This window comes from Cheilinus undulatus, linkage group 19 (assembly GCF_018320785.1).
Source record: "Cheilinus undulatus linkage group 19, ASM1832078v1, whole genome shotgun sequence".
Classification (NCBI taxonomy): Eukaryota; Metazoa; Chordata; class Actinopteri; order Labriformes; family Labridae; genus Cheilinus; species Cheilinus undulatus.
Window position 1 is genome coordinate 9,633,910 of NC_054883.1, and position 24,807 is coordinate 9,658,716.

Sequence of the window (24,807 nt, forward strand, 5' to 3'; positions counted from 1 at the left end):
AGGCTGTAAAACGGAAATTTGTATGTTGAAACACAGAAAAACATCTCCTAAAGCTCTTCCTGCTTCCTTTATGTTCTTTGTTTTTGTGCCAGAGTTGGCCCTATTTCTGTGAATATCACAAAATGCCCTGAATATCTTTAATTCCCCTGTATCTGTTTTCTACTTCCCCTCTAAATGATATTATATTGCACCTCATAAAACAAATTGCTCTTTCTCTGTTTTCTGCCACACCAGCCTGTTTTCCCTCCTCCATTAAAAGGAAATAACTGCTGTATATTAGACTTAAAATGTAAACTTCATAAGTCAATCCCTGCTGAACCACATTACAGTGTGTTTTATTATTTTATAACCCTAACCTTCTCTTTAATCTCTGCTCATTCCCCTTCCTCTGCATTGTTCTGACATTGCCGAAGCTCTTGCAGCTGCAACTCTTCATCACTTTACACAATTTGCATTTTTCCGTTTGCATGCTCTGATATTTTCCAGTGTGCGTTCCATCAATCTTCCTATCCAGCCGCTGTGCTGAGCCACTGCTGCACAGCTTAAAAATGTTTGACCGATTTATACCGACTGGGAGGACCCAGTGGAACTATAGCAGAGCTTTAAATAGCTGCAGATCAAGCCAGCCCTACTTTGGCAGATTTCTCTACGCAAAGCACTCAGCTAAAGCTCAAGGTGGAGATATAACTGTAGGAGGCTGAAGGGAGAAGACAGTAAATCTAGTGCAGTCCCACATGTACACACACTTTGTGCATCTCAATCTCCCCCTGCTTTTGCATGAGCAGCATTACACCGGTTTAGTGGAGGAGAAATAAATTAAATAGGCAGCTTTCTGTGGGCAAACAAAATCACAACATTGACAATGCTGGTATCCAAATAACTGTTCGTCCTTCTTTTGGCATGCCATACAAGGCCTGGTTGATGGTGCCAAATGAAATAGAAACATTTCCAGACCATAAGAGGTCTTGGCTGCAGCGGGGCGATGTGATCGCATTAATATGACTCAGTGCAGTGCAAATAAAAAGATGCAACACATTCTGCTGTGAGAGCTCTGCAAAGAGATGATTTCAGCCGTAAAGGATGACTACTGAATCACAGCCTGATGGTTACATTTTGAACATAAAATCCCTTAAATAACCAACTTATGTTACTGGTTTAATTATATATCAGCTATTTTTTTTTCTTGTTTTAGTTCATCTTTATGCCCCAAAATGTCAAAATGAGAGAACTAAGATGGGGACCAGTGTCCACTAATGCTGTTTTTGGCACTGGCAGCACCAATGCAGTTCAACATCCTGAGTGCAAAAACACTCTATGTGTCAGCTGTTTTTACGCTGTACTCTTAGTGCTGTCACCTTGTCATTCTGCCAACCCAACTGGTTACTTGTTTTCTTGAATTTTTCCAAACAAACCAGTTTGTTTAACAGTATACCATCAGTTTGGCATGGATTGATTTGATGTCACAGGGGAGAAAAGCTGGAGAAAAGAGGTTGTAAGCTCCTTTCCCATCATTGGATATTCTATCATGCAATGAGCGGAAGATTGAAATACACTACAAATGAAGGCAATAGTTAATGAATGGCACTGAAATTGAATCAAGAAAGGGTAGGGCTTCTGATATCACCTTAGTTAGGGGAAACTAATCCGGCTGGTGTTTTCAAGGCCACAAGTTCCAGGACTCAAGCCACTGCTTATGGTGGGACACTCTTCCTTTTTTAATGTTTTTGTATTTTTTTATGTAAATTCAAATGTGAAGCATACAGAGTAATTCAAAACAAGCCTAACAGTCTCTACAGTGGAAAGCAGAAGTCAACGTTAATCTGTAGTGGCCATAAACAGCAATGAAGGGAGAGCTGTTAGGAGAAGGAAAAGCTGTTAATAGACAAAGGCCCTTAAGCAAAGTCAATGCATTAAATCAGTATTTTGGTACTTGGTTAGTTGAGTCATTAAGCTAGTGGGGAAAAATCCTAGCAATTTAGATGGCAAGCTCTCTACCACTCTCTTTTGGTTTCTCCAAATATGATAAACATGACGGAGACAGTTGACTAAACTTGGCATAAACATCAGAAACAAGGGGCCTGACTCAGTCCAAAGACCAAAATATCCTATACAGCTAACTCTAGAGCAGTGGTTTTCAACCTTTTTTGCCCAAGAAACACCAGAGACCAAACCAAAATCCAAAGGCACACCATATTCATATCCATGGAAAATAACCTCTTAAAGAAGTGACAGTAACTCAAGTTGTTGCATAGTTACTGTAATAATGCAAGGCTGTACAAATTCCCACAGCACACCTAGACGTGCCTCAAGGCACACTGATATGCCTTGCCGCACCATTTGAGAACCACTGCACTAGAGTACGCTAAACCAGTGGCTCTCAGCTGGTATGGCCTCAGGACCAGTGCTTGGTAGCTTCACTTTTTAAATTAGATTTTTATATTATTACAGTTACATATTGAGAAAAAAGTTACTGGTAACATTACTGAGAAAAGATATATATATTAGAGTACTTACCAAAAATTAGAACTATTCAACTACTCATTCCACTTGTCGATAATTAAAATGGCATGTAGCCTGCAGTACATCTGACTTTACCGTCATTCTACAGTTTATGGCCCATTATGTGTACTTCTGCACCGTAATTATATCATGGACAGACCTACAAACTTTTACAGCTCTTTAATGTGCTCACAGTCTGATAACAAACTGGGCAGAAGCATGCAGTGTTACACACAGACTGTGCGTAATACTGTATGCAGCTGTTTCAGTGAAAGAATACAACTTTTGAACTCTGAACTTCAGTTTCACCATGTCGTACTTGTTCCTTTTGTCCATAAAGTATAACAGAAAGGGGATACTTCCCCAGTGTAATGCTGCCCTCTCTGGCATGCCACTAGCATGATAAGCTAGCAACACCACTTCATCCAAAGCTTGCCGTTGCATGCAGCTGCTCGGCCATGGTAACCCATTCTAGTGATGGAATCAGCAGAGTGTTAGCCACTTTTACACACCATGTAAAGTCGTTGTAGTCGTTGAGCACGCTCTGTGATTTTACGTGTTCTTTTGCTTTGTGGCTGAGTTGCTGTTGTTTCTAAACACTTCTAGTTTCTGATGATATCCCTTCCAACTGACTGTGGAATATCCAGAAGGGATGATATTTCCGGAACCGTCATATTGTAGAGGTGGTATCCATCACAGTGCTAAGCTTGAAATAAATACTACTCCATTTAGGACATCTGTACATCATAGGCTCTTAGTGATTTATTAAATTTATTGTTTCCCATTTTGTCCAACAGATTTTCTAGAGCTATGAAAGAAAATTTGTTGAAGACAGGAGACAGGATGCAGGGAATTTCTACAATTAAGAGGCAAACCTGCAACATATGAGTGTTCCTCAGGATAATCATCCAACAGCCAGTTATTTCTGACTTGTTTCTGCAGACAATTTCGGTTTTGCTCTGTAGTTGAAAGACACATATTTTTCCAGTTCATCCTTGTTACCTAGCATGAGTCCTCTGCCCACTGCATTTAAGTGAAATGCAGGCAAAAGTGTGTCCCTCCACACCATGCTCCCACAACACCAAGACACCCGCAACACATCATTCACAGCCCTGCAGTGCTTCCCTCTCCCCCTGCTGTGATAGGTGCTGCATCTGCTGCAGAGTAAGCAGCACGGGGGGAGAAAAGTAGGGTGGGAAAGACTCATTAAGAAAACAGCTCCTTCAGCTTGGGCGCGGAGGCAGAAACAGATCAAAGCTCACTGAGAAATAGGATCAGCTTGCATTCAGATCCCACTCTCTCTTTGATTCATTCGTCTTTTTTTTTTTTTACTGTCTCCTGTCGTCTAAATGAGACATACCTGCTTCAGTGAGCAGAGATTGTTTAGTTTTGTATTTCTTTTCACTGTGGAATCCTTTGTAAAAACTGGACCTTTTGACAAGTGAAAGAAAATGTCCCTGATCTCATTATGCACAGAGAACTAATGAGACACCAGAGAGCCTATGCTTCTTTTATGAATTATTTATTTACCAGGTGATTTTTTATTCATTTTATAAAGGATTTGTGCTTTCTGTCCTCTTCTTGTGACTCACTAACTGTCGCTAATGAATCCATTGAAACCAAGGGGCCACCTCTGTTATTGAGAAGTGAAGCCAATATTCAAGCACAAAAAAAGAAAATGTTTCCAGTCCCATTGAGGCTCCAAAAACCCTAAAAGTCCCATCAACACTGGTATTAAAATGCCAACTTTGACAGTAGAAGTAAACAGCCTGGTTAAAATGACGGTCTGAATGGCTCATTTATTTACTGGTAGACACTTTTTGAGAGAACTTGTCTGTTTTGATTGGCTCAAAGCTCCTCTGAGGAATTTTGAGAAAGACATGAAACACGCTGATGCCTCCCTAGGAAATACAAAAGCACAGACAACCATTAGCCACAAGATTAATTATTTGTGTTTAATCATTTCCAAAAGTGTTGCCAGGGGGAAGGTGCCATACAAAAGCCCAATTCACAGTGCAGTTTAAAGCCGTAATATTTACAGCCCTGTGACATTTCGCCTTCACGATGAACTGCAAGGAGGCATAATAGGAGAGGGAAGGGATTTCCCCTTTGTACCATCTTTGGGAGTTGTAACAGAGGCAAAAAACAGGATTAGCAGAGTGAGAGGGGTTGCACTGATTATATGGATCTCCCAATGTGCGTATTGACAGCAATGCACTTTAAAAAACATCTAAAGTTACTAACTGCAGTCAGTGGAAACAGACCTATTTTAAACATGTTCCTCAGTAAGGATTTCAGGTGATGCATTTGTCCATAGAAAGAAAAACATGTTGCTTTTCCACAGCAGCACCAAAATTGACACAGATTGTAATTTCCAACAGAAGCCTAGAGGCTAATAGCTGTGCATAATTAGGAGCATAGCTAAGTTGACTGACAGGGGTGCTTTGTGGCTGTTTGCCAGGAGGCTAGAGGGTCCATTACTGCTTTTCTTTGTGCTGACAGAATTTCAGAGCATTTCTCACTGTTGCTCATTGTTGCTGAATGTGGTACCATTGTTTAAATTGCTCTGTATTAGGAGTTTGATATTGGATTTTTGCTGATATCCAACCTGCCAATATTACAAACAAATTAATTTTAGAAGATACTGATACTGATATTTAAATGTATTTCAAAACTAAAACTTTCATCCTTGAAACACACTTGAAAGTGTAAGGAATGATGAGGAATAAAGAAGGAGACTTCAGGTCTTTTTCTCGAGCCTTAAACTCCTCTATCTCATTAATTTGTATGGCCAATATTTACAGCTGATATAGGCAGATTTTTATAGTGAAAATATTGGTTGTAAATATCTTAAGAAATGCACCGATAATTCACTTTTTAGGCTAATATCCGATGTGATACCGATATCATTTTGCTAATATCATGCAATGCTACTCTACATGCTTATTATTTGTTTTTATTTAAAGAAACATCACAGAGAAATCTTAAAACTGGAATCATTTACAAGAACTGGGTTCTGATGTGAGCATTTTTAGGCCTGGAAATTGTACCATCAAAAAGATAGATCAGATTGGTTTCTCCCCACCGTTGTTGTTAAAAAGCTGATGTTCAAAGTCTTGTCTCTTCTTGATTTTGACTAGCTGACTAGTGCAGCTGTGTGTTGAAGTTAAACTATGTACGTCTGAGATGCTGTGAGTGAAGAGACAAAAACAATGCACTTAAAGGCTGTTTATCGTGCTCAGATGCTGTCAAAGCAGCTGCCATATGTTGAGTTCAATCACCTAAAGTCACCTCTGTAAAACTGACACCCCCCCCCCCCCCCCACACACACACACACACACACACACACACAAACTCAGCATTTCCAGCGAGTACTCCTTGTTTTGAAATGAAGGTCCTCATAATGTGAGAGAAATGCATTGAAAAATGCACTTCCAGGTTTGTGGTGGAAATAACACCAGAATGCATGTGCGTCCTTGGATGCGTGAGCACATGTTTTTTCAGGGGCCACTTCCAATGCAAATATGGAATTGTATTTCAGAGTGTTTGTCCCTTATTATGAGAAATTTACATTTACAAACATTGGTTTTCTGTTTAGTTAATATGCATGATAGGGATGCAATGAGTCGTGGCCGTTGTCGACAATAATCGACGATGACTTCTGTCGCCAACAAACGTTATTGTCGATGATTTGTTTGTTGCGTCCACACACCTTTTTTCAGGCAGTGTGTTGCTGTTGTGTTTGCAAAATGTTGTTTTCTCAAGCTGAGATGCTTGGGAGTTAGCCATCTGTCAATCACACTATCTCTGTTGAGAGTTGTGCATGCTCAATGGTGATCGACAGGAAAAGGAAAACAGAGAGAAATGGCAGCACTTGATGCAAGATCTGCACATCCTAAAACTTAGAAAGTCTAGGAATATTTCACTCTCGATGGTTCAAACAGAAAGATCGCTTGTAAAATATTTAAAGCAGACCTTACATATCATGGAGCACAACGGCAATGAGTTTTTACTTTCTATGCTAGTGAAGATTGGTCATCCACTGGCGATGTCATCCTGGCTTTTAACATTAATGTAACACTACAGTGCTGCAGACAGAACCCGACACCTTTCCCTTTTTACTTCTAAAGCAATAGCAAAATGTCATGGTGTGCATTTTTTTTCTTATTTAGTGATGCACGTCGTCTCTTTCACTACTTGTCAACACTTAAAAAGTGGAGTGAACTTTAACCAACATACAATTATTAGGCTTTACATTTGTAAAAGAAGATCATTCAACTTTATTCTACACTAATTATGTCAAAAGCCAAGACAAAAATATTTTTTTAAATGAAAGTTAAATAGAATAGGCAATTAAGTGTTATTAAATACATTTTGAATGAAGAATTCTGACTTATTTTCTTTATTTTTAGTTCATGCATGTTTGTAAGGACGTCAGAGCACCTTTTTTTAGCTGTTGGTAAAAAAAAAAAAAAAAAGAAAAAAAAAAAAGCCATCAAGGGATCTCACAGTGCAGCACCCAACTAGCCGACTACTCGTTTCAGTGATCGGTGATAGTCAACTGTAGGGATAGTCGTTGTTGTGCTTGATGTAAATCAGTGTAAATTGATGTGCTTCATATTTCTGTATTTTAAGGAAATTTCACACCGAAAACATACAGACAATTTAAAGGAATCCTGTCCCGACAGAGGCAGAGGTTGCAGACCGGAAAACTACCCTTGAGAAAAAATTAAGAAAGACTAGGTAGATCTGTCAGGTTTGCAAAAAACTCAAAACGGAGGATCCAAGTTGTAGATAAAACAAAATACTTTTAATTAACAAAAATCTCTAGGAGAACTCCAACAAAACTTACTTTAAGAAAATAACAAACCAGGTAACAAAAATCCAGAACACGAGGGAGACTTCACATGCAGCAGCAAACATCAAACAATAAACTGACACTAGACAGGGAGAAACACAGAACCTAAATACACAGGGAGTGATTAGACAAGGAGAGACAGGTGTGGTAAATGAGACTCAGGTGAAACTAGCAAGGGTAATCACAGTGGAGGGAAACTGAGGCAGGAAGCAAAACTGGAATCACACACAAGGGAAGGCAAATACAAAATAAAACAGGAAACATGGAACATCTCACAAGAAGCAAACAAAGACTGAAAGACAACAAAACTATACACTAGAAGCTAAACAAAGGAAACACTGAAAACACAGGAGGATACAAAGAACCAAACACAAGGAGGGAAACTCAAACACAGGGAGAACAACTGAAACAAGAAACTAACAGAGAACAAACTTTTCAATATACTACAAACTACAACTAAGGAAGGCCTTAAAACACAGGGAGTTAACTAAACATGAAACACAAGGAGTAAAACTAAACATAAGGCACAAGAGTAAAACTAAACATGAAGCACAAGTAGTAAAACTAAACATGGAACACACGGAATTAACTAAGCACTAGAAACATAAACTATAGAGAATAAACACAGGAAAACACTAGACTACACAAGAATTAATGAAACATAAATGCTGATCAACTAAACACAAGGAACATGATACAAAATACACAGTAACACAAGGGCTATAGAGCAACTCCTAATAATCTGACAAATACATGCTGAGGATGTATTTTTCTGCACAGGGAGCTACGCGCAAAGAATGCCTGGACTTCATTAGTTTTGAATTAAATATAAGCACTGCCTGCTCTAAATAAGCTGACTATTGACACAGGCCCTAAAAAGTCTTAAATAAAACACAATATGAAGAACAATATATGTAAAATGAATCGTAAAAACACAACCTAGAGCTTTTACTAAGCTCATACTAATATGGAAACTACTACCAAGTAATGCAATATGCAATATAGAGATGTACAAATGAGCAATAACAGTGCAGGAAGAGCCACCTAAAGGCTAACTGCAATTTAGTAAATGAATAGCACTGGGAATAAATGAAACCTGGAGTCTTGTAGTCTTCTCACTGGAGCTTTAAAACGACAGCCTGAGGGCAAAAGCTCAACCTGCTCTGAGGTGGAGCCCTAAGGCATTAAAATGCCTCTTCAGACACTGATGGGTGACTTCACTAAGACTTTATCCTTGTTTCATGCTATTTAATTTGAAAATGGCTCAGACTAGAGCTTATACAGACGATTTGGCCTAAAATATACCCTTTTTTTCATACACAACTTGATGTAAGATATTGATGATTTCCTTTCCTGGTTAATTTTGCATCAGATACGTGAGAACAAGAAAGAAAAAATGGATATTACTGACTAGAACATAAATCGTTTAGGGGATAAAGAAAATAAAAATGCTTAAATGGCTGGAAAATACACTGAACCAGCTACCCTGTTATCATCTGAGAGGGAAACACCATGTAGTCAGAGAATCACCTCTGTTCTTCTGCACACTTGCTCAAATGCTTGTGTGTATTAATGTGTGTGTGGAGAGGGAGGAAAGATGGTTTACAAATGTTTGCTGCTCTGATGAGGTGATCCATCCAGTTTGGCTGTTTGGATGTTCAAGAGAAAATCTACATTTCCTTTTTAAATCTAGGTTTTCCACAGTTAGGATTAATCAATAGATGTGATTTATTGCTGAGGCCAAGTTTAAGTCTGCAAGCTCAGTAAAGTTTGTTTTGTTATATTACAGTTCCACTCTTAAACTCATTTGCAGCAGGTTAACCCTGGGCAACAAAAGGCACACATTCAATAAGTGAAACTGCAATAAAGTACAGTTTTTCTGTTTTAAGTGGACCAATACTGAAGTAATTTTCCACACCTCTTTGGATTTATACCCTTTGTTTCACCCTGTGCAGGGCATTTTGTCTCTGCTGTTAATCAGTAGAGTTTGTCAGCCAGAAAATAAGAAACCTGTTAAATGTAGCACAAGGGGCAGAGAACATTGCAGTAAAGTTTTTGGATCAATTTAAAGTCATTCAAGCTGGTATTTTGTCCTTTTTTTTTCTCCCTGTAGCTGCTGGATATAAACTGGACCGGCCTCACCAATATTCTTGACATTCCTGGGCTCAAGTAAGTCAACCCCCACAGGCTTTTCTGTCTTATGAAGAAATGTGTTTGTTGGTTTAAGAGCAAGAAGAAGGTTCGAAGTGTTTGGATTTAGAGAACTGGGCATGTACCTGCTTTCTTTTATCCCCTGTTGCATTACAGAATCCACGTGATGCATTAGTTAGAATACTGTTTTAAACTTATACCTTTCAAAATGTGGAAATGACATTTAAAGAATCTCTAAAGTATGTCTGTGGATTTAAAGTTTAAAGAACAATACTAGAACGACAAAAGGGGCACTTAACCTGATGTAGAGGGTATTTATCTGCTGGATGCTGCCTTGTGCAGCATTTAAGAAGATAAATTCCACCAAATGTGCTGAAATATTTCCTGCTAAAGGTTTTTTAATGATCACTTCCTTACTGGTTAAATTTCTGAGACGTCCTTGTCCTTGTTATCGCTGTGATAAAGAGGTTGGCAAGACTGAGCTGTTACTGAGTGCTTGTTTTTGCAAGCAAGCACTGAATCAAAATTTGTGCAGTTTGCTGAAGAATTATAGGCACTTAGTAATGAATAGAACCAGATAATATCCCTTTATATAATCTTACTGTGCTCAAATATGTAACGTCAATAAATTACACTTCCTGTTTCCTCATTCTTACTTATTTTGTCTTGCTTGTATTAAGTGTTCTTCCCCTCAGGTGGTTGTGTGGGCTGAGCAGGGAGTAAATGAGAGTCGATTAAGAGTTGCTAACAGCCAAACACAATTACTCGCTGCTGTTTTGAGTGGTTCATCCATTATTTACACCCCAAATAAAACCCCAAACGCGTGAACGCTGCATGTGATTTTCGGGGTTTACAGCTGCCTGTGTAATTCGGTCAGACATGTTGACACAGCAGTGACCGGCCTCCTTTAGCTCCTCTGCCCAGTCCTCTCGGGGGTGAAATGGATCTAGTTTGTGCAATGCAATATATGTGGGTTTTGAGTCTGTGTGCATTAATGCCTGTGTGTTAGTTTTGGAGGCAGGGGAGCGCGTGTAGTAGAAAAGAGGTTAGTGAGCTGCTGTAGGAGAGGCCCAGATGGTGAAACTGTAGCTGCAAGAGGAGAGTTCCTTGAATGCAGTAGACAAACAGACGGCATCAGCTGCCTGCTTGAAGGCTCGCCCACTGTGCCTCGCTGCAACCCATCATTATCATTATGCAACACATCTCTCAGTTGTTTACATGTTGTTATTTGTTAATGCTGCATTAAAGCTCCAATAAGAAGTTTGCAATTTGGCAATGAAACAAACTAAAATTTATACTGATGCACCTTCATGGCCTACAAAAGTAAACAGGACCATCAGCATAAAGATGCTTCTCTTATGGCTACGGTTTTTAAAAAAATCAGCTTTATTCATAAACAAAGTCTGGCAGTGCTATTCATGAAATAATCACATTGCGAACATTACAAACTAACAAACATTTCATAAATAAAACAGATAAAAGATCAGAGGTCTAATCTTGGATTGAATTATCTATAAACCTGTTTTAGAAGTAGTTATAAGAACTGTGGCTCGCTTTACCATTGTTAGCTTTAGCTCAAGCTAACATAGCTACACTAGCTTCATAATTAACGTTACTACATAAGCCAGTGTAGCTTAAGTAGTTTTAGCAAACATAGCTAAAGCTAACTTATCTACACAGATAACGTAGATACATAGCTTATGTGGCTGCTTTGTGATTTTATCTTTTGCTACATTAGCTACATAGCTGCACTGTCTATGTAGCTTACGCAGCCAGAGGAGCTACATAAGCTACGCTGACTGCTTTAGAATGTTTTCATGAAGTTTTTGTCTTTTAACTTTTGGTATTCTTACCCTTACCTTAACCCTGAACATAAGTTTTATTTCAATCATTTGATTTTATTTGGAGTGTTTTAGCTGTAGTGTATTACTGTTCTGAGCTATGTGGTGCCTTAGATCAGTGGTTCCCAAAGTGGGGGTTGGGACCCCATGGACACTGAATTGGGGTCACGAGATGCCTTCCAAGAAACAGAGAGTATTTTTAAATGGTTTTAAATTGTATATTTTGCGCAGTAAATGCATGAAATTGTCTAAATTGAAAATATAAACATGGTAATTTGTTGAAATGTATGCTGAAATCAAAGCAGTGTTTCAAAAGTCCTACACATGATGATTCTTGAGTGTGCATGGCTGTGTTCAACTATGCCACAACTGATCTTCAGGTCAGTGGGGGTCGTGGGCTGAAAAACTTGGGAACAGTCTGTGAGAGTGGCCATCAGGGATGAATGCTCTGCATCCAGACTGTCTTGAAAAAGTTGAGGCACTGTGTGAAATGGAAATATAAAAACATAATGTAGTGATCTGCACTTTTCATAACCCCATATTTTACTCACAATAGAACATAACATATAAGATGTTAAAACTGAGATATTTTACCAGTTTATGATGGCAGCAGCATATCTCAAAAAGTTGGGACAGGGGAACAAAAGTCTGGGAAAGTAAGCTGGAGGAGAATACTTTTCAACTAACTAGGTTAATTGGCAGAAGGTTGGTGACATCACTAGGTTTAATGAGCATTTAGGCAGAGTCTTTCAGAAGTGAAGATGAGCAGAGGTTCACCAATGTGCAAAAAAACTGTGTCTAAAAATTGTCGAACAGTTAAACTGTTAAAATGGACTGATGGAAAATGATGTTCTGTGGTCAGATGGTCAAAATTAGAAATTCACGGACGCTGTGCCTGCAGACCAAAGGGGAGAGTGACCATCCAGGTTGTCATCAGTGCACAGTTCAGAGGACATCTCTGGGGTTGCATTAGTGCCTATGGCGTGGGCAGCTTACAAATCTGGAAAGGCACTATCAATGCTGAAAAGCATGCAGTGGTTTTATAGCAACATATAGTCCCATCCAGACCCTACTCTTTCAGGGAAGCCCTTATATATTTCAGCAAGACAATGCTAAATCACATGCCACAGCCATCACAACAGCATGGCTTCACAGTAGAAGAGTCCCAGCCTGCAGTCCATGACCTTTAACAAATAGAAAACATTTGGTGCATCATAAAAGGAAAATCTGGGAAAGAGATCCGGGACTGTTGAGCTGCTAAAATTCTACATCAGACAAGAATGGGACAACATTGCTCTCCCAAAACTTCAATACCTGGTCTCCTCCCTTCCTAGACATTTAATGACTGTGGCTAAAAGAAGAGACAACGCTACACAATGTAAACGTGGCCCTGTCCCAACTTTTTGAGATGTATTGTGGCCATCAAATTCAAAATGAGCTAATATTTTCATGAGAGGGGAAAAGTTTCAGTTTCAACATCTGATTTGTTGTTATGTTCTATAGTGAATAAAATATGGGTTTATGATAATTGCAAATCATTGCATTTTGTTTTGTTTACATTTCACACAACACCCTGACTTTTCCTGAAACCCACTGCTATAGATAGGAAAAATCATGGGTGTAGCCATATTAACAGGTGTTTATCCTCTGGGAGCAAAGAACAAAGTTAAAAGTGAGATTTTAAATGCTGTTCCAGTCTATTCAATGGTTGTTTTATTTTTCAGTGTGCACCAGAGGAGTCGACTGACAGCCCTATATTGCCAACCCTAGTGTCATGCCGCTAGCATGGCTGTCAAAGGGATGATAAATGCTCATCTTGCTGTGGCGTACAAGCAAGAAAAACAGGCAGTGCCATACTGTACAGACAGTGTTATAAAGTATGTGTGTGCTCTGAGTGTTTGTGCAACACTGCAATAAAACTACTGTACAAACAGCCCAATCTTCGTTACTGTACATGCGCTCACTTACACAGGAAGCTGTTGGGGGCTCTCCAGCGATTACGCCAGGGGAACGACAAAAATGCAGCAATAAGCGCTGATGCAGCAGGAATCCTTTCACAGCCTCGGATCTCAGCAGGAAGAAAAGCTCAGACCCTGATCATTCCCCCACCATAGCGTCATAATGTTTCTAATCTGCTCACAGCTGCCGTTTCATTGGACAATAAGCCGAGGTTTGATCAAATAAATGTTTCGCCTGACAACAGGAAAACACAGGCGGCTAACCAAGTTTATTTCAGTTTGTCTGAGCAGGATGTGTTAGTGCTGCTGTTTCAGAGAAGATAATGTTTCTGTCTCTAAAGGAAAGACACCTTTGAAATATTCACCTATTTAGCTCTGAAAGTAATCACCCTCATCTGCCTCAAAACTTTACCATTACATTTTATAGCAGGAATATATTGCAAGGTTGTAATTAACTGCAGGCTTTTATTAAGAAGAAATCAATTGTAAATTACTAGTGTCAGACAAGCTTCACTGTATTATCTTGAGCTACACCTACAAGAAATTCCTGTAAACTCATAGCTACTCTTAAAATGTCAAACAGCTTCTGGCTGATTGTAAATCGCTGACATCAGGATGGTTTGACATTTAGAGAGTTTAACAAAAATCAAACTCACTGTCTTTTATTGACTTTGAGCTGCTGAGTCAAACAGATCAACTGGCCTGTAGCATTCGTTCTCTCATGTATGTTAGGGCCAAGGAAAGGACTCTAAATGCTCTTTGAATAATCAGGAAAGGGAATTAGTGGTTGTTATAGATTGGCTCTGAGTTAAGTTGCACCTAACTACTACTTTTCCTCATTGATTAATCTTGCTGTCATTTTCTCAATTGCTCAGTAAAGTTGTTTGTGCTTTAAAATGTTGGAAAGCAGTGAAAATGACAGACCCCAAAGCCCGGAATAATGTCCATCCTGTGACAGTTTATTCTTTTAAATGAATAAGAATGAGAAACTAAAACGTGAGCATTTAAGATGCTTGAATCACAGTATATTGAAGGCTGTCCTTAAAAACACAAAGAACAGTTATGAATAATTAAAAAAGACTTGAATTACTTTTACTGTTACTTTGACCATAGCTGTAAGATCATAGCCAAAGCCATAAACCTTGTAATCATAGGTTAAATCTTCATTTTATGCCTCCATTGCCAGCTATTAATTTTTTCCACACACTTAACTAAGAAAAGATAACCATAAGATACTGTTTTTTTTGTTTAGGATAAGCAAAATGTTACTATCCAATTTACAAAGAACTACCTGCACTTAATCAGGACTAGTTTGTGATGTGGCACTTTTTTCCTCAGATATAAGGGAACTTAGCCACTTACCTATCATTAAGTAACAACTGACTGTATCTAAATATGGACAACATGCCTCTGTCTCCCTCTATTATACAAACGTAAAGCCAAAGTACCCCTGCAATAAGAGCTGATTGAGTTCGCCTGTGAAGTAAGTTGGAGCCAGTACATTGTTGTTCCGATTCTGATAGCAGTATCAGAAATGCATCAGAGTACACATGTTTATGTACCTTACACATACTTTATAATTTGCTTAATTTAGCCATGCTATATGTTAGCGTTATAAACTGGAAATCAATCCGCCTCAGTGGAGGTTTGTAAGAGAGCAAGCTAAACAACAGCAATTAGGCAGTATGTAAGGTATAAGTATGCAAGGCTGTAATTTCGAGGGTAGGTGCCATTGATGCAAACCTTGACATAAACAACCTGATAAAGCATTTGACGAAGCATCACATGAAGGAGATAACTGCAGTAGTAAAGTTTGGAAGCAGCATTTCAACAGCATGACAAATTTCACAAAGAGTATAAAAGCAGTAAAGATAACCAACAAATTGGCTAGTTTATTTTTGAGGATGACCATCATTGTGAAAAAGTTAGCTACTTTGTGGAGCATTTGGAGCCACGATATAGTATGCCAGGTCGAAAAGGTTCAATCAGAGACAGGGCCTACATTAATGATCCCATCTACTTCAAAATAGGGGCACTGTACTGTAGATTATAGAACGTGAAGATAAATGCAAAGTTGTGTGCCTTGAACTCTAACAGATGGCAATATTACAATACGAAGTTCTGATGTATGAATGACCCTTGACAGTGGTGACATAGGCCTATGTGTGAAATGTGAGTTGTGTTTTTTATATTTAGCTGTAAAAGTCTGAATAATTAGCAGGAAAAGCACCTATGTGCTAAAGAGGGGCTGTACATTACCATTGTTTGTCTCTGGTTAATGACTCTTGTTTTGTAGTCTTTGTTATGTTCCCTCTGGCCCTTCCTTCTCTACTCTGCTAATCTTGGGCAAACTTGTCAACAAATGATCTCTGAAAAAATAAAACATGGAAATAAATTAGCTTGATAAAAGCTAGCTTTAAAGACAGAAACCATGTTAGAGAAGAAATTATCTTAAGTGCAGTGTTTCTTTCCCACACACCCAAGTATATTTGCTAAACTTTTTTTGGATTCTTACCTAGTCACCTTCTGTGTTTGAAAGATAGACATCTATATGCACATCCCACAACTGAAATTCATATGCTGTCATTCCAAAGCTTTCTGCAGCGCCTTGCTGCCAGGATCATCCTGCATTCCTGAACTCTCTGATGATGGTTGTGATATGCCTCCTCAGCAACAGTTCGCCTTTAAACACACGGCTTACCCATAATGACTAGAGAATAACCAGAGAAATTTTTCAAAAAGCAAGTGATGTTATTTGATTGTCTTTATTCAGTTTACTGCTGATAGATATTGTCAATATAGTTCTATACCATAGCCATTCAGTTTGAGGAGCTTTGAATGCCCTGGCTTCACTTCTAGGTAGTCATTGTGCTGTCCATCTTTGAGTGAAACATTCTAACGTAGGAAATGTAGCTTACTTAACTCTGTTAACTGAGTAAACTATGTAGATAATGGAGCTACGTAACTAAAGCTAGAGCTCATGAAGTTAATTTATATCTATACTGATGGAGCTATGAAGCTTGTTAGCTATGTAAGCTACATAGCTTACATAGCCGAGGTAGCTGTAACTACAGTTGCTGAAACCCACAGTGCTAAAGCTCACATTGCTAAAGCTAACTTTGCTACATTGGTTAACGCAAAAACATTAACTATAGAGCTACCATAGCTGTGTTAGCTTTAGCTTTAGCTAAATGCTACAAGGCTAAAATGAGCCCCCATATGTGTATCTGCCTGTCAGTCTGTCTGTCTGAGATCTACAGTCTGCAGCCAGGCTGTCTTGAAATAAAAAATTTATTTATATTAGTATTTCTTTGAATAGAAAATAGATGCCTAAAAGTCTGGCTTTCTCTTAAGTTTCACGAAACAGTCGAGGAAAATGTGTTTTCATATTGCAGTACAGGAGCTCTCATCAGTATTAGTTAATGCTCTTTGTTTGGGCATTGATGCTTCAACACAGGAACTTTTTATTGAAGGCATCCTCAGCCTGGCGCAACAAGACACCTGGGATAGTATGTCTTTTAATCAATAACACCAATTACATACAGACTGTCACTGCAGCTACTGTAAGTCACTACACTGGTGGACAGCTAGAAAACACATGGGGCAGGTAGTTCTGATCTTTGCTGAGCAAATGTAAATTTGATTAGACCCCTTGTCAGCTGATGTTGTTGTATCCAGTATACTGCAGGAATGAAGTGTTTCTCACTGACTGTTTTCTGGATTTGGCCGGCGTGTTTTCAGTGTGGGATCACTTCCTGTTTCTTGGCAGTTTGAAGAGACCTTCATTCCACATCATAATGTATGGACAGCTGTGCTTTAATCCTGACTGTTCTTCCTCTGGGGACAGGCTGAGCAATAACACTACATGATGAATTTTTAAAGTAATTTCATTTTTCCAGCCTAATTACAATTTTCCAGCTGTGCCATGAATGCTAAACGAATAAAGGGCGCCCTGGCGGTAATGCCATTTTTGTCCCTGGCTGTCATTGTCGTGAAGTGTTGAATCATTAGTGGATCAGAGAGACATTCAGAGGTTTGTTGGCGAGCTGCGTCAACATGCTTGAATCAGCTCCAGTTTTCCTACCTTCTTATATGTGAAGCTGAAATGTATCGTACTAAGCTGAGATTAAATGTGAATATTTATAACCCAAGGGCAACCTTACTGTCTTAAATAATTCATTGCTTCACTCTGTTTATATTCCTTTCCTCTTTTTCCTGAACCTCCCCTTGCATTTCCCTGTTGGTCACAGTGGCTTCTCTGACAGCTTGATTCAAGACATCATTCACAGCTACCTGGTTTTACCCAATCGTATCACCATCCCACTGGTCGGAGATGTGGAACTGGCCAACCTACGCTTCCCCATGCCAAAGGTATTGATGCAATTTGAAAAAATGCAGCCCATCGTGCAGAGGTTAGCTGTGCCTCCTCTTAAAATTTGCTTTTGTTCAGGAGCTGACTGCTTCATGGTTAGAAATTCAAAGACTTCCGAGTCTGTGTGATGTGTTATTCTCTCAGCTATCAGGGTTCTGTAAGAAACTCAAAGAATTTAAACACAATAGAACAAAAAACAGCAAGAGCACCAAAGGTATTTCAAGGCTTTGTCACTAGTACATGTAACCATAGCAACAAGATAAACACTCAGTTAAAGCAGAATGCATATTAAGAGGATGTTACTTTGTGATATTCAAGAGATTTCATCCTGTAAGTAATGTATTAGTTCATGCTCTGCTCTAGTAAGTCTGCCAGTATGACCTTCACATGGAAACACATTAACATATAGACACATTCTGAGTTTAACGCCTGCAAGTCATCTCAAAAAAGCTGGGACAGGGGCATTAAAAGACTGGGAAAGTTATGCAATCCTCAAGACCACTTGAAAGATTCCACAGGTATGTTGGTTAAATGGTAGCAGGTGATAGCATCATGATTGGATTTTAAAGGAGCACCCCTAAAGGGCTCAGTCATTCACAGTCAATAAAAGTCACAAGGTTCTTATCACAAGGATGTATATTTCATATCCATCTGGACAACTGCTCATAGTCTGCATTTGGGAAAGACAGAGCCTTTTGTAAAATTATTCGAGGGGGATTGGACGAATGTTCTCTCACATTCCTGACAGGTCAATCAAAGCAACAACACATATGATGTAGGAGGCATGCACATCCTCGGGGTGTCAGCTACATTACATGAGCTCAACAGGCAGCTATTTTCATTCTTCATCACCATTAAAGCCAGTTGGTGAGTCAAGTTCCGGTCGAAGCCATTTGGGATAAGAGCAAAAAAATCTTTTCCACCAAGAAAAAGTTTCAGTGGGGTTCTTTGCTCCTTTTTAACAAAGAAATACTGTCCAGTTGTGATTAAACTGCTGCTACGGCTACATCTGAGCTAATTGCTCCACTGGTGGCAGCCATTGTTTACCAGCTTGCAGTAAAACTGAATCCCATCTGTAGCGGTTTCTTCATTCTCATAAATTACACTGATTGGCATGTACATTTTCAGACCGGGCACAGATGTTTCAGGTTAAAGCTTTGCAATATGGATCTGCCTTAATAGAATCTGGCCATTCCATGGGCTTTGCAATTACAATTATAATACTAATGATAATACTTATTTGTACAGCACTTTTCAGTAAAAGTAAAATGCTTCACAAAACATATCAAAACAGAGCAGATAGTAGACAAAATCATACAACCAAGCAATATAAAAAGTAAAGCAATTGAGTGAAGGATAAAACATTAACAAAAACGCTTTCATATGAATGACTGTCTAGAGCAGAGAAGTAAAATGAGGGACTGACTCTGCAAGTCTGATCTCCTCAGGCAGGCTGTTCCAAAGTCTGGGCCTCTGGCAGCTGTGGTTTCAGCTTCAACCTTGGAACAACCAGCAGAGCTTTACTGAGGGTCTCAGACTGTGGCCTGGTTCATAGGGGTAAAAGCTCAGAAATATATGGCCCTCCATATATTTCTCCATTTTGTGTCTTAAAAGTTAGTAAAATGATTTAAAATCAATCCTAAAAGCAACTGACAGCAAATGTAGAGAAGCTAAAATTGGGGAAATTTGAGAACATATGATGGTTATTGTTAAAAAAACGAGCTGCTGCATTTAGCACTGTCTGCAGGCAATAGATTGATTGCTTTTGTGAGGAGTTTAGAGATTCATCTACAGCTCATAATATCATAAAAGATTTAGAGAATCAGGAGAAATTTCAGTACATAAGGGGGAAGACCAAAACTAACGTTAAATGTCCATGACCTTTGATCCCTTAGGCAGCACTGCATTAAAAAGCTTCATCATCCTACAGTGGATATTACAGTGTGACATGGTAAGTTGTGGTAACATTACAAATTTCAGTCAGACTTGTACTTGGGTCCGAGCTCCTCTGAGATGTAGCTGAGGAAGGTGGGCTGTGGTCTGACAAGTCCACATTTCAAATTGTTTTTGTAAATATTGGCTGTTGAATCATCCAGGCTGAAAAGAAAAAGGACCATCCAGATTGTTGTCAATAAAGAGTTAAAAAGCCAACATTTACCACCCATGGCATGGGTGACTTGCACATCTGTGAAGGCGCTAGTAATACTGAGCAATACATATCGGTTTGGAGCTACATATGCTTCCAATATAGACAAAGTCTTACTCATACCTGCTTGTTTCAGCAAGACCAACATTTGCATGAGTTACAACAACATGGCTTCACATTGAAAGAGTGGATACTACACTGGCCTGAATGCAGTTCAGACCTATCTACCATATCAAAGGTATGGCTCACAAAATATGATAACAGAAACCCTGCACTGTTGGAAGAAATGGTGTTGTAACACATTAGTAAACATGCTCCCATACCAACTTTTTTGAAATGCACTGTGGGCAATAAATTCAGAATGTGTGTATGTTTTTTCTTTTTTCTTTAAATAGCAGTTTGAACATTAAGTATTGCGTTTTTGTGTGGCATTCCTTAGAATAGAGGTTAAAAAAAGGGATAACCAAATCACCATGATTTTGTTTTAATTGAAATTTTAATTACCTTTAGAGTGAAATATTCAGTTGCTTCTTTATCCAAGTTATGTGCACCAGGTCTGTTTTGCACTAAGCATAAAGCCCAGCAGGTGATGTCAGCTCTCATCAACTCTGACTCCTCTTTGGCCTGGAAGTGTCAGATGCTGCTATTTCAGTGTAGCTAACGCTGTACTCTGCGTTTTTCCACAGGGAGTCCTGAGAATTCACTTTTTGGAGGCTCAGGATCTGGAAGGGAAGGATAAATTCCTAGGGGGACTGATCAAGGGCAAATCTGACCCTTATGGCATCCTGCAGATCGGCAACCAGTTGTTCCAGAGCAAGACGGTCAAAGAGAGCCTTCACCCTAAATGGAACGAGGTTTATGAGGTGAGGTTTAATGACAGTATCGTATGTTCACAAGGAAGTCAAGTGTATTTCCCTAACTTGCATGAACACCTGTCTATTGATTGGACATGCCTGCTTTAACAAGCATCAATAAGTCATTGTCTTCATCAGGCGTTGGTGTACGAGCAGTCTGGTCAGCACCTCGAGATCGAGCTGTTTGATGAGGATCCAGACAAAGATGATTTCCTGGGAAGGTGAGTTGATCTCATTTCCTCTCCTGCTCTGATTTAATCACACAAACTTCATGAGAAACACGGTCTGTTTCACCTCAGAAATGTGAGTGCTGCAGGGGCAAGCTTTGCTGGTAAGCTGCACACATATAAAGAACAGCTTTAGATCTGGTTTGGCATTAAATTTTGTGTCCTAAACACATCCTGGGGACCTGAAGAGAAGAATAGTTGTAAGTACCTGTGCTACCAAACAGAGGTTAAAGTAAGATTGAGAGGATACCCCATAGTTCCAAGCCCAAGGGCAGAGTCAATTGATTGTGGCCGAAGGCTGTAACACTACACCCAGCGCTGACAACACAAAGAAGCTAATCGATAGCTGGACCCCCTTTGGTCAGATTAATTGCTGTGATTTGTCTGTTTACTGTTTGCTATCCCAGTTTGAGTAATTATTTGTCATTATCCACAGCCTGATGATCGATATGACTGAGCTGCACAAAGAACAGAAAGTTGACGAGGTAAAACTGAATATCTATATCCAAATTATTGTACTAAATGTTTGTGTGCTTAAGGACTAGTGCTGAGGAGGTTCAATTCCTGTATAAATAAAATGAATGTGCATCCAAAAAGCAAAAACAGGAGCTTTCAAAGGCTAATAAACATCCTTGTCAAAGCCTCTAATAGCTCACTATTATAGCATTAAATTCTGTTGGTTTTTTGGCAGCCTCACAGTGATGATGAAACATAAAGAAATGACTCCACCCTGCTAAAATATGATCCAATAAATGACCACCAGAAAACCTCAAGGTGTTGTTTTACACCTTTTTCAAATGCTGAACATAAAATGATATTGTAGGTTAAGTGAGCCCTAGAGCAGCAGAGCTGTCATGATTCTAGAATTTTAAACTGCAGGATGATACTGGAAAAGATCAAATAATAGCCATACCTGTATCTATATCACAGCAACAAACACAGAAGACCCAGGGACCCAATACTGCAAACTTATTTCCATACCAAACCTTAGACAGTCAAAATTGCATAAATACACTGGCAACACGAATTGTCTTGTAGGAAGCTGGATTAGGAATTAGGAATGGTACTGAGCAAAAACCTGCATTGCAATAGTGTTGCTTTTTTGATATACCTATAATGCAGTTTTTTTTTAATAAATAGGGCTGTCTTTATGCACATTGATTAAGTTTAAATGATGATAACATTTATTACATTATATTTTTTCCAAATATCACACACTGTGTAGCTCTTTCACAGTGACTCTGTACTTCTTATCTAATCCTTATTGTTAAATTACTTGGCTATTCCTGTTAAATTAAGGATGCACTGATGTATCAGTTGAACACCAGTATGGGCAGATATCAGATATCAGCCCTCATGACAAACATCAGCACATCTGCAAATAATCTGACATGCATCAGAGGCAGCAGTCAATGATCAGCAGGTCATTACACTGCCAAGGTGCCTGAATGATAAATACTCAGTATCAGCATTGACATCAGCTCTTAATTGTTATTTTAAACATCAGCATCAGCCCTTATCCTCACAATCAGTAACTCTGCTTAAATTATTACTCTTTTTATATTTCATAAGCGCAGCCTCTAAAGGTTTTTTTTTTTCTTAAATTTAAATTTTTATTATGAACAGAGCCATAACATTCCACATCACAACTTGGCCACAAGACTTCCTGTTCCTTTTTTTTTAATATAAAAAAAACAGAACAAACTGAGCCAAAAAGGATGTATACAGCACAATAATGATGATGACAATAGATAAATAATCAGATCTAAGTCCTTAACCCTTGGCACATTTTCACAAATAGCACACCAAATAAAGATATATAAAAAACAATAAAAAATTAAATAAAATAAAATAAATAGAAAATAAATAATAATAATTGTAATAAATAAATATCTTTTTTTAATAAAAAATAATGATAAAGCCCAATTAAATTAAATTAAATCCATTAAAACAAAAACAAAACAAAACAAAACAAAAAAATGACATCAGACAACCATGTACACTTGAGTAGCTTCTCTAAAGGTTTTTAATGCCATTTTTTAGCCAGATGCCAAAAAATCAACACTCCAGTCCTTCAGTGACTTAGCTCAGCTGTTGAACTCTGATGTATTCCAACATTTCCAGTGGTTTGACCTCGAGGAAACTCCCACAGGGAAACTCCACTTGAAGCTGGAGTGGCTATCTCTACTCTCCACACCTGAGAAGTTGGACCAGGTACAACACTGAAATAACATTTTCCTCGCTTTCTTGGTCACTATTGGCACATTCACAGCTGGTAATAGAGGTAGAATAAATACCTGTCATCCCTCACAGTTTATTTCTCTTTTTCTCATGTTCTGTCAGGTGCTGCGAAGTGTGCGTGCAGACAGAAGCCTGGCCAATGACGGCTTATCGTCAGCGCTCTTTGTGGTCTATCTGGACTCAGCAAAGAACCTTCCAGTAAGATGCTGCAGTGTTCATTTATTTTAATGCTAGCAGTGCTATTGTTCTGATGCTTTAGCTTCTGCTTAAATGTAACATCAGGCTTATGAAGGCTTATTGTTCTCCACCCTAAAAATACACCACATTAAGCAACACTCTGAACCAGTTTGGTCAGAAGTCTAGCACCCTTGTTTAAATAAGGATTGTTGACCGTTGTTCCTGTTATTTCCATGACAATTGTTTCTTTGTGACACTCATGACTTTGCTTTCCATGTCCTTTGAGATCTGATTTTCACTGAACCATGGCCTTAAGGTGAACCTTTATTATTTTGCTCATTATCATATGTGTTTCCACTAAGCACTCTGATTTGGTTCAGTACAGTTTGGTACAGTGTGACACAAAAAAACCTGATCTTGCTTATGGTTCTTCAGCATTGCCCATCCAGCCTTCCTTTTACTGATGGAAATTACAGCTCTTCTCAGAGATCCAAATCACTTGACTCAGCTCAGTAATAAGAGTGAGGATTCAGATCCTAAAGGGCTCTTAATTTTGTATTGTTTTAGTTTTTATGTATATAAAACAGCAGCAAAAGAAGCCAGCTCTCAAATAGGAGCCAGCTCATGTTGTTCACATAAAGGGCTGCCTCTTAGAGCCAGTATAGTATATGACTGTTTCCTTTAAAATAATGTTTATGACAAAATGAGGGAGACTAGCTTTTCAGCTCAGTATAAAACATGGGGTGTTTTATGCTTATCCATTATAGCTGCACAGGAAGCAAGTATTCTTTTAACTGCAGTAAGTCTAACTCCAATCTTCAGGGTTGGATAGAGCATAGTACCCCTACAGAAGGGTGCCAGTAAAGTAGAATAGCACTGATTGGTTAATTTGGAAACTTTCCCAACCATACTGTACCAAAACAAACCAAACTAAACCAGACTACTTAGTGGAAACAGCTTCAGCTTCCTCAAACCTGCCATAAAAACAGTAACTGAATGTGTTATGGGTCCTTAAAGGGGCCATAATCACATAGGATTCTGTCCGATGTCAAATCAGGGTCACTGTTGCCATGAGGAATGTCTGTTTTCCTGGTAGCTTGTATCATTTTAGTTTATCTATCATGCCTTCATTTAAAACTGTTGAAAGTTACATTTAAAGCCCCTGTGAGGAATACAGACCAGAATAGAGCCTGTTTATGAAATTCTATTGCAGACATGATAAGGGACAAGTTTGAGTATTTCTATTCTGTTATCAATACCTTAACTGCTGTTTCAGGGTAGGTGTCAGTCTAAGTAAGTAACTATAGCACACACAGTCTCAGACCCTGTCTATATTTGGCATTAACATCCATTTTGGGCATTTAGATACCAAGCTGACTGCATTTATGTGTCCACACTGTACACCAACTACATATCTTCAGTGATGGCCTGCAATCAGAACTCACTTGCTCGTCTCTATGCAAATAAGAGTTCATAAATAATT

General features: G+C 38.8%; 1 protein-coding gene across 2 annotated transcripts in view; it reads left to right on the forward strand.

Annotated features, from left to right (window-relative positions):
- Positions 1-24,807, forward strand: part of esyt2b (extended synaptotagmin-like protein 2b) — a 69,363-nt gene that overhangs the window by 19,014 nt on the left and 25,542 nt on the right. For both annotated transcript variants that reach the window (XM_041813753.1, XM_041813754.1), the window contains exons 7-13: positions 9,471-9,526; positions 17,558-17,678; positions 20,512-20,688; positions 20,818-20,900; positions 21,343-21,391; positions 23,031-23,120; positions 23,250-23,345. In XM_041813753.1, the coding sequence (XP_041669687.1) occupies positions 9,471-9,526; positions 17,558-17,678; positions 20,512-20,688; positions 20,818-20,900; positions 21,343-21,391; positions 23,031-23,120; positions 23,250-23,345 (672 nt within the window). The remainder of the gene's footprint in view (positions 1-9,470; positions 9,527-17,557; positions 17,679-20,511; positions 20,689-20,817; positions 20,901-21,342; positions 21,392-23,030; positions 23,121-23,249; positions 23,346-24,807) is intronic.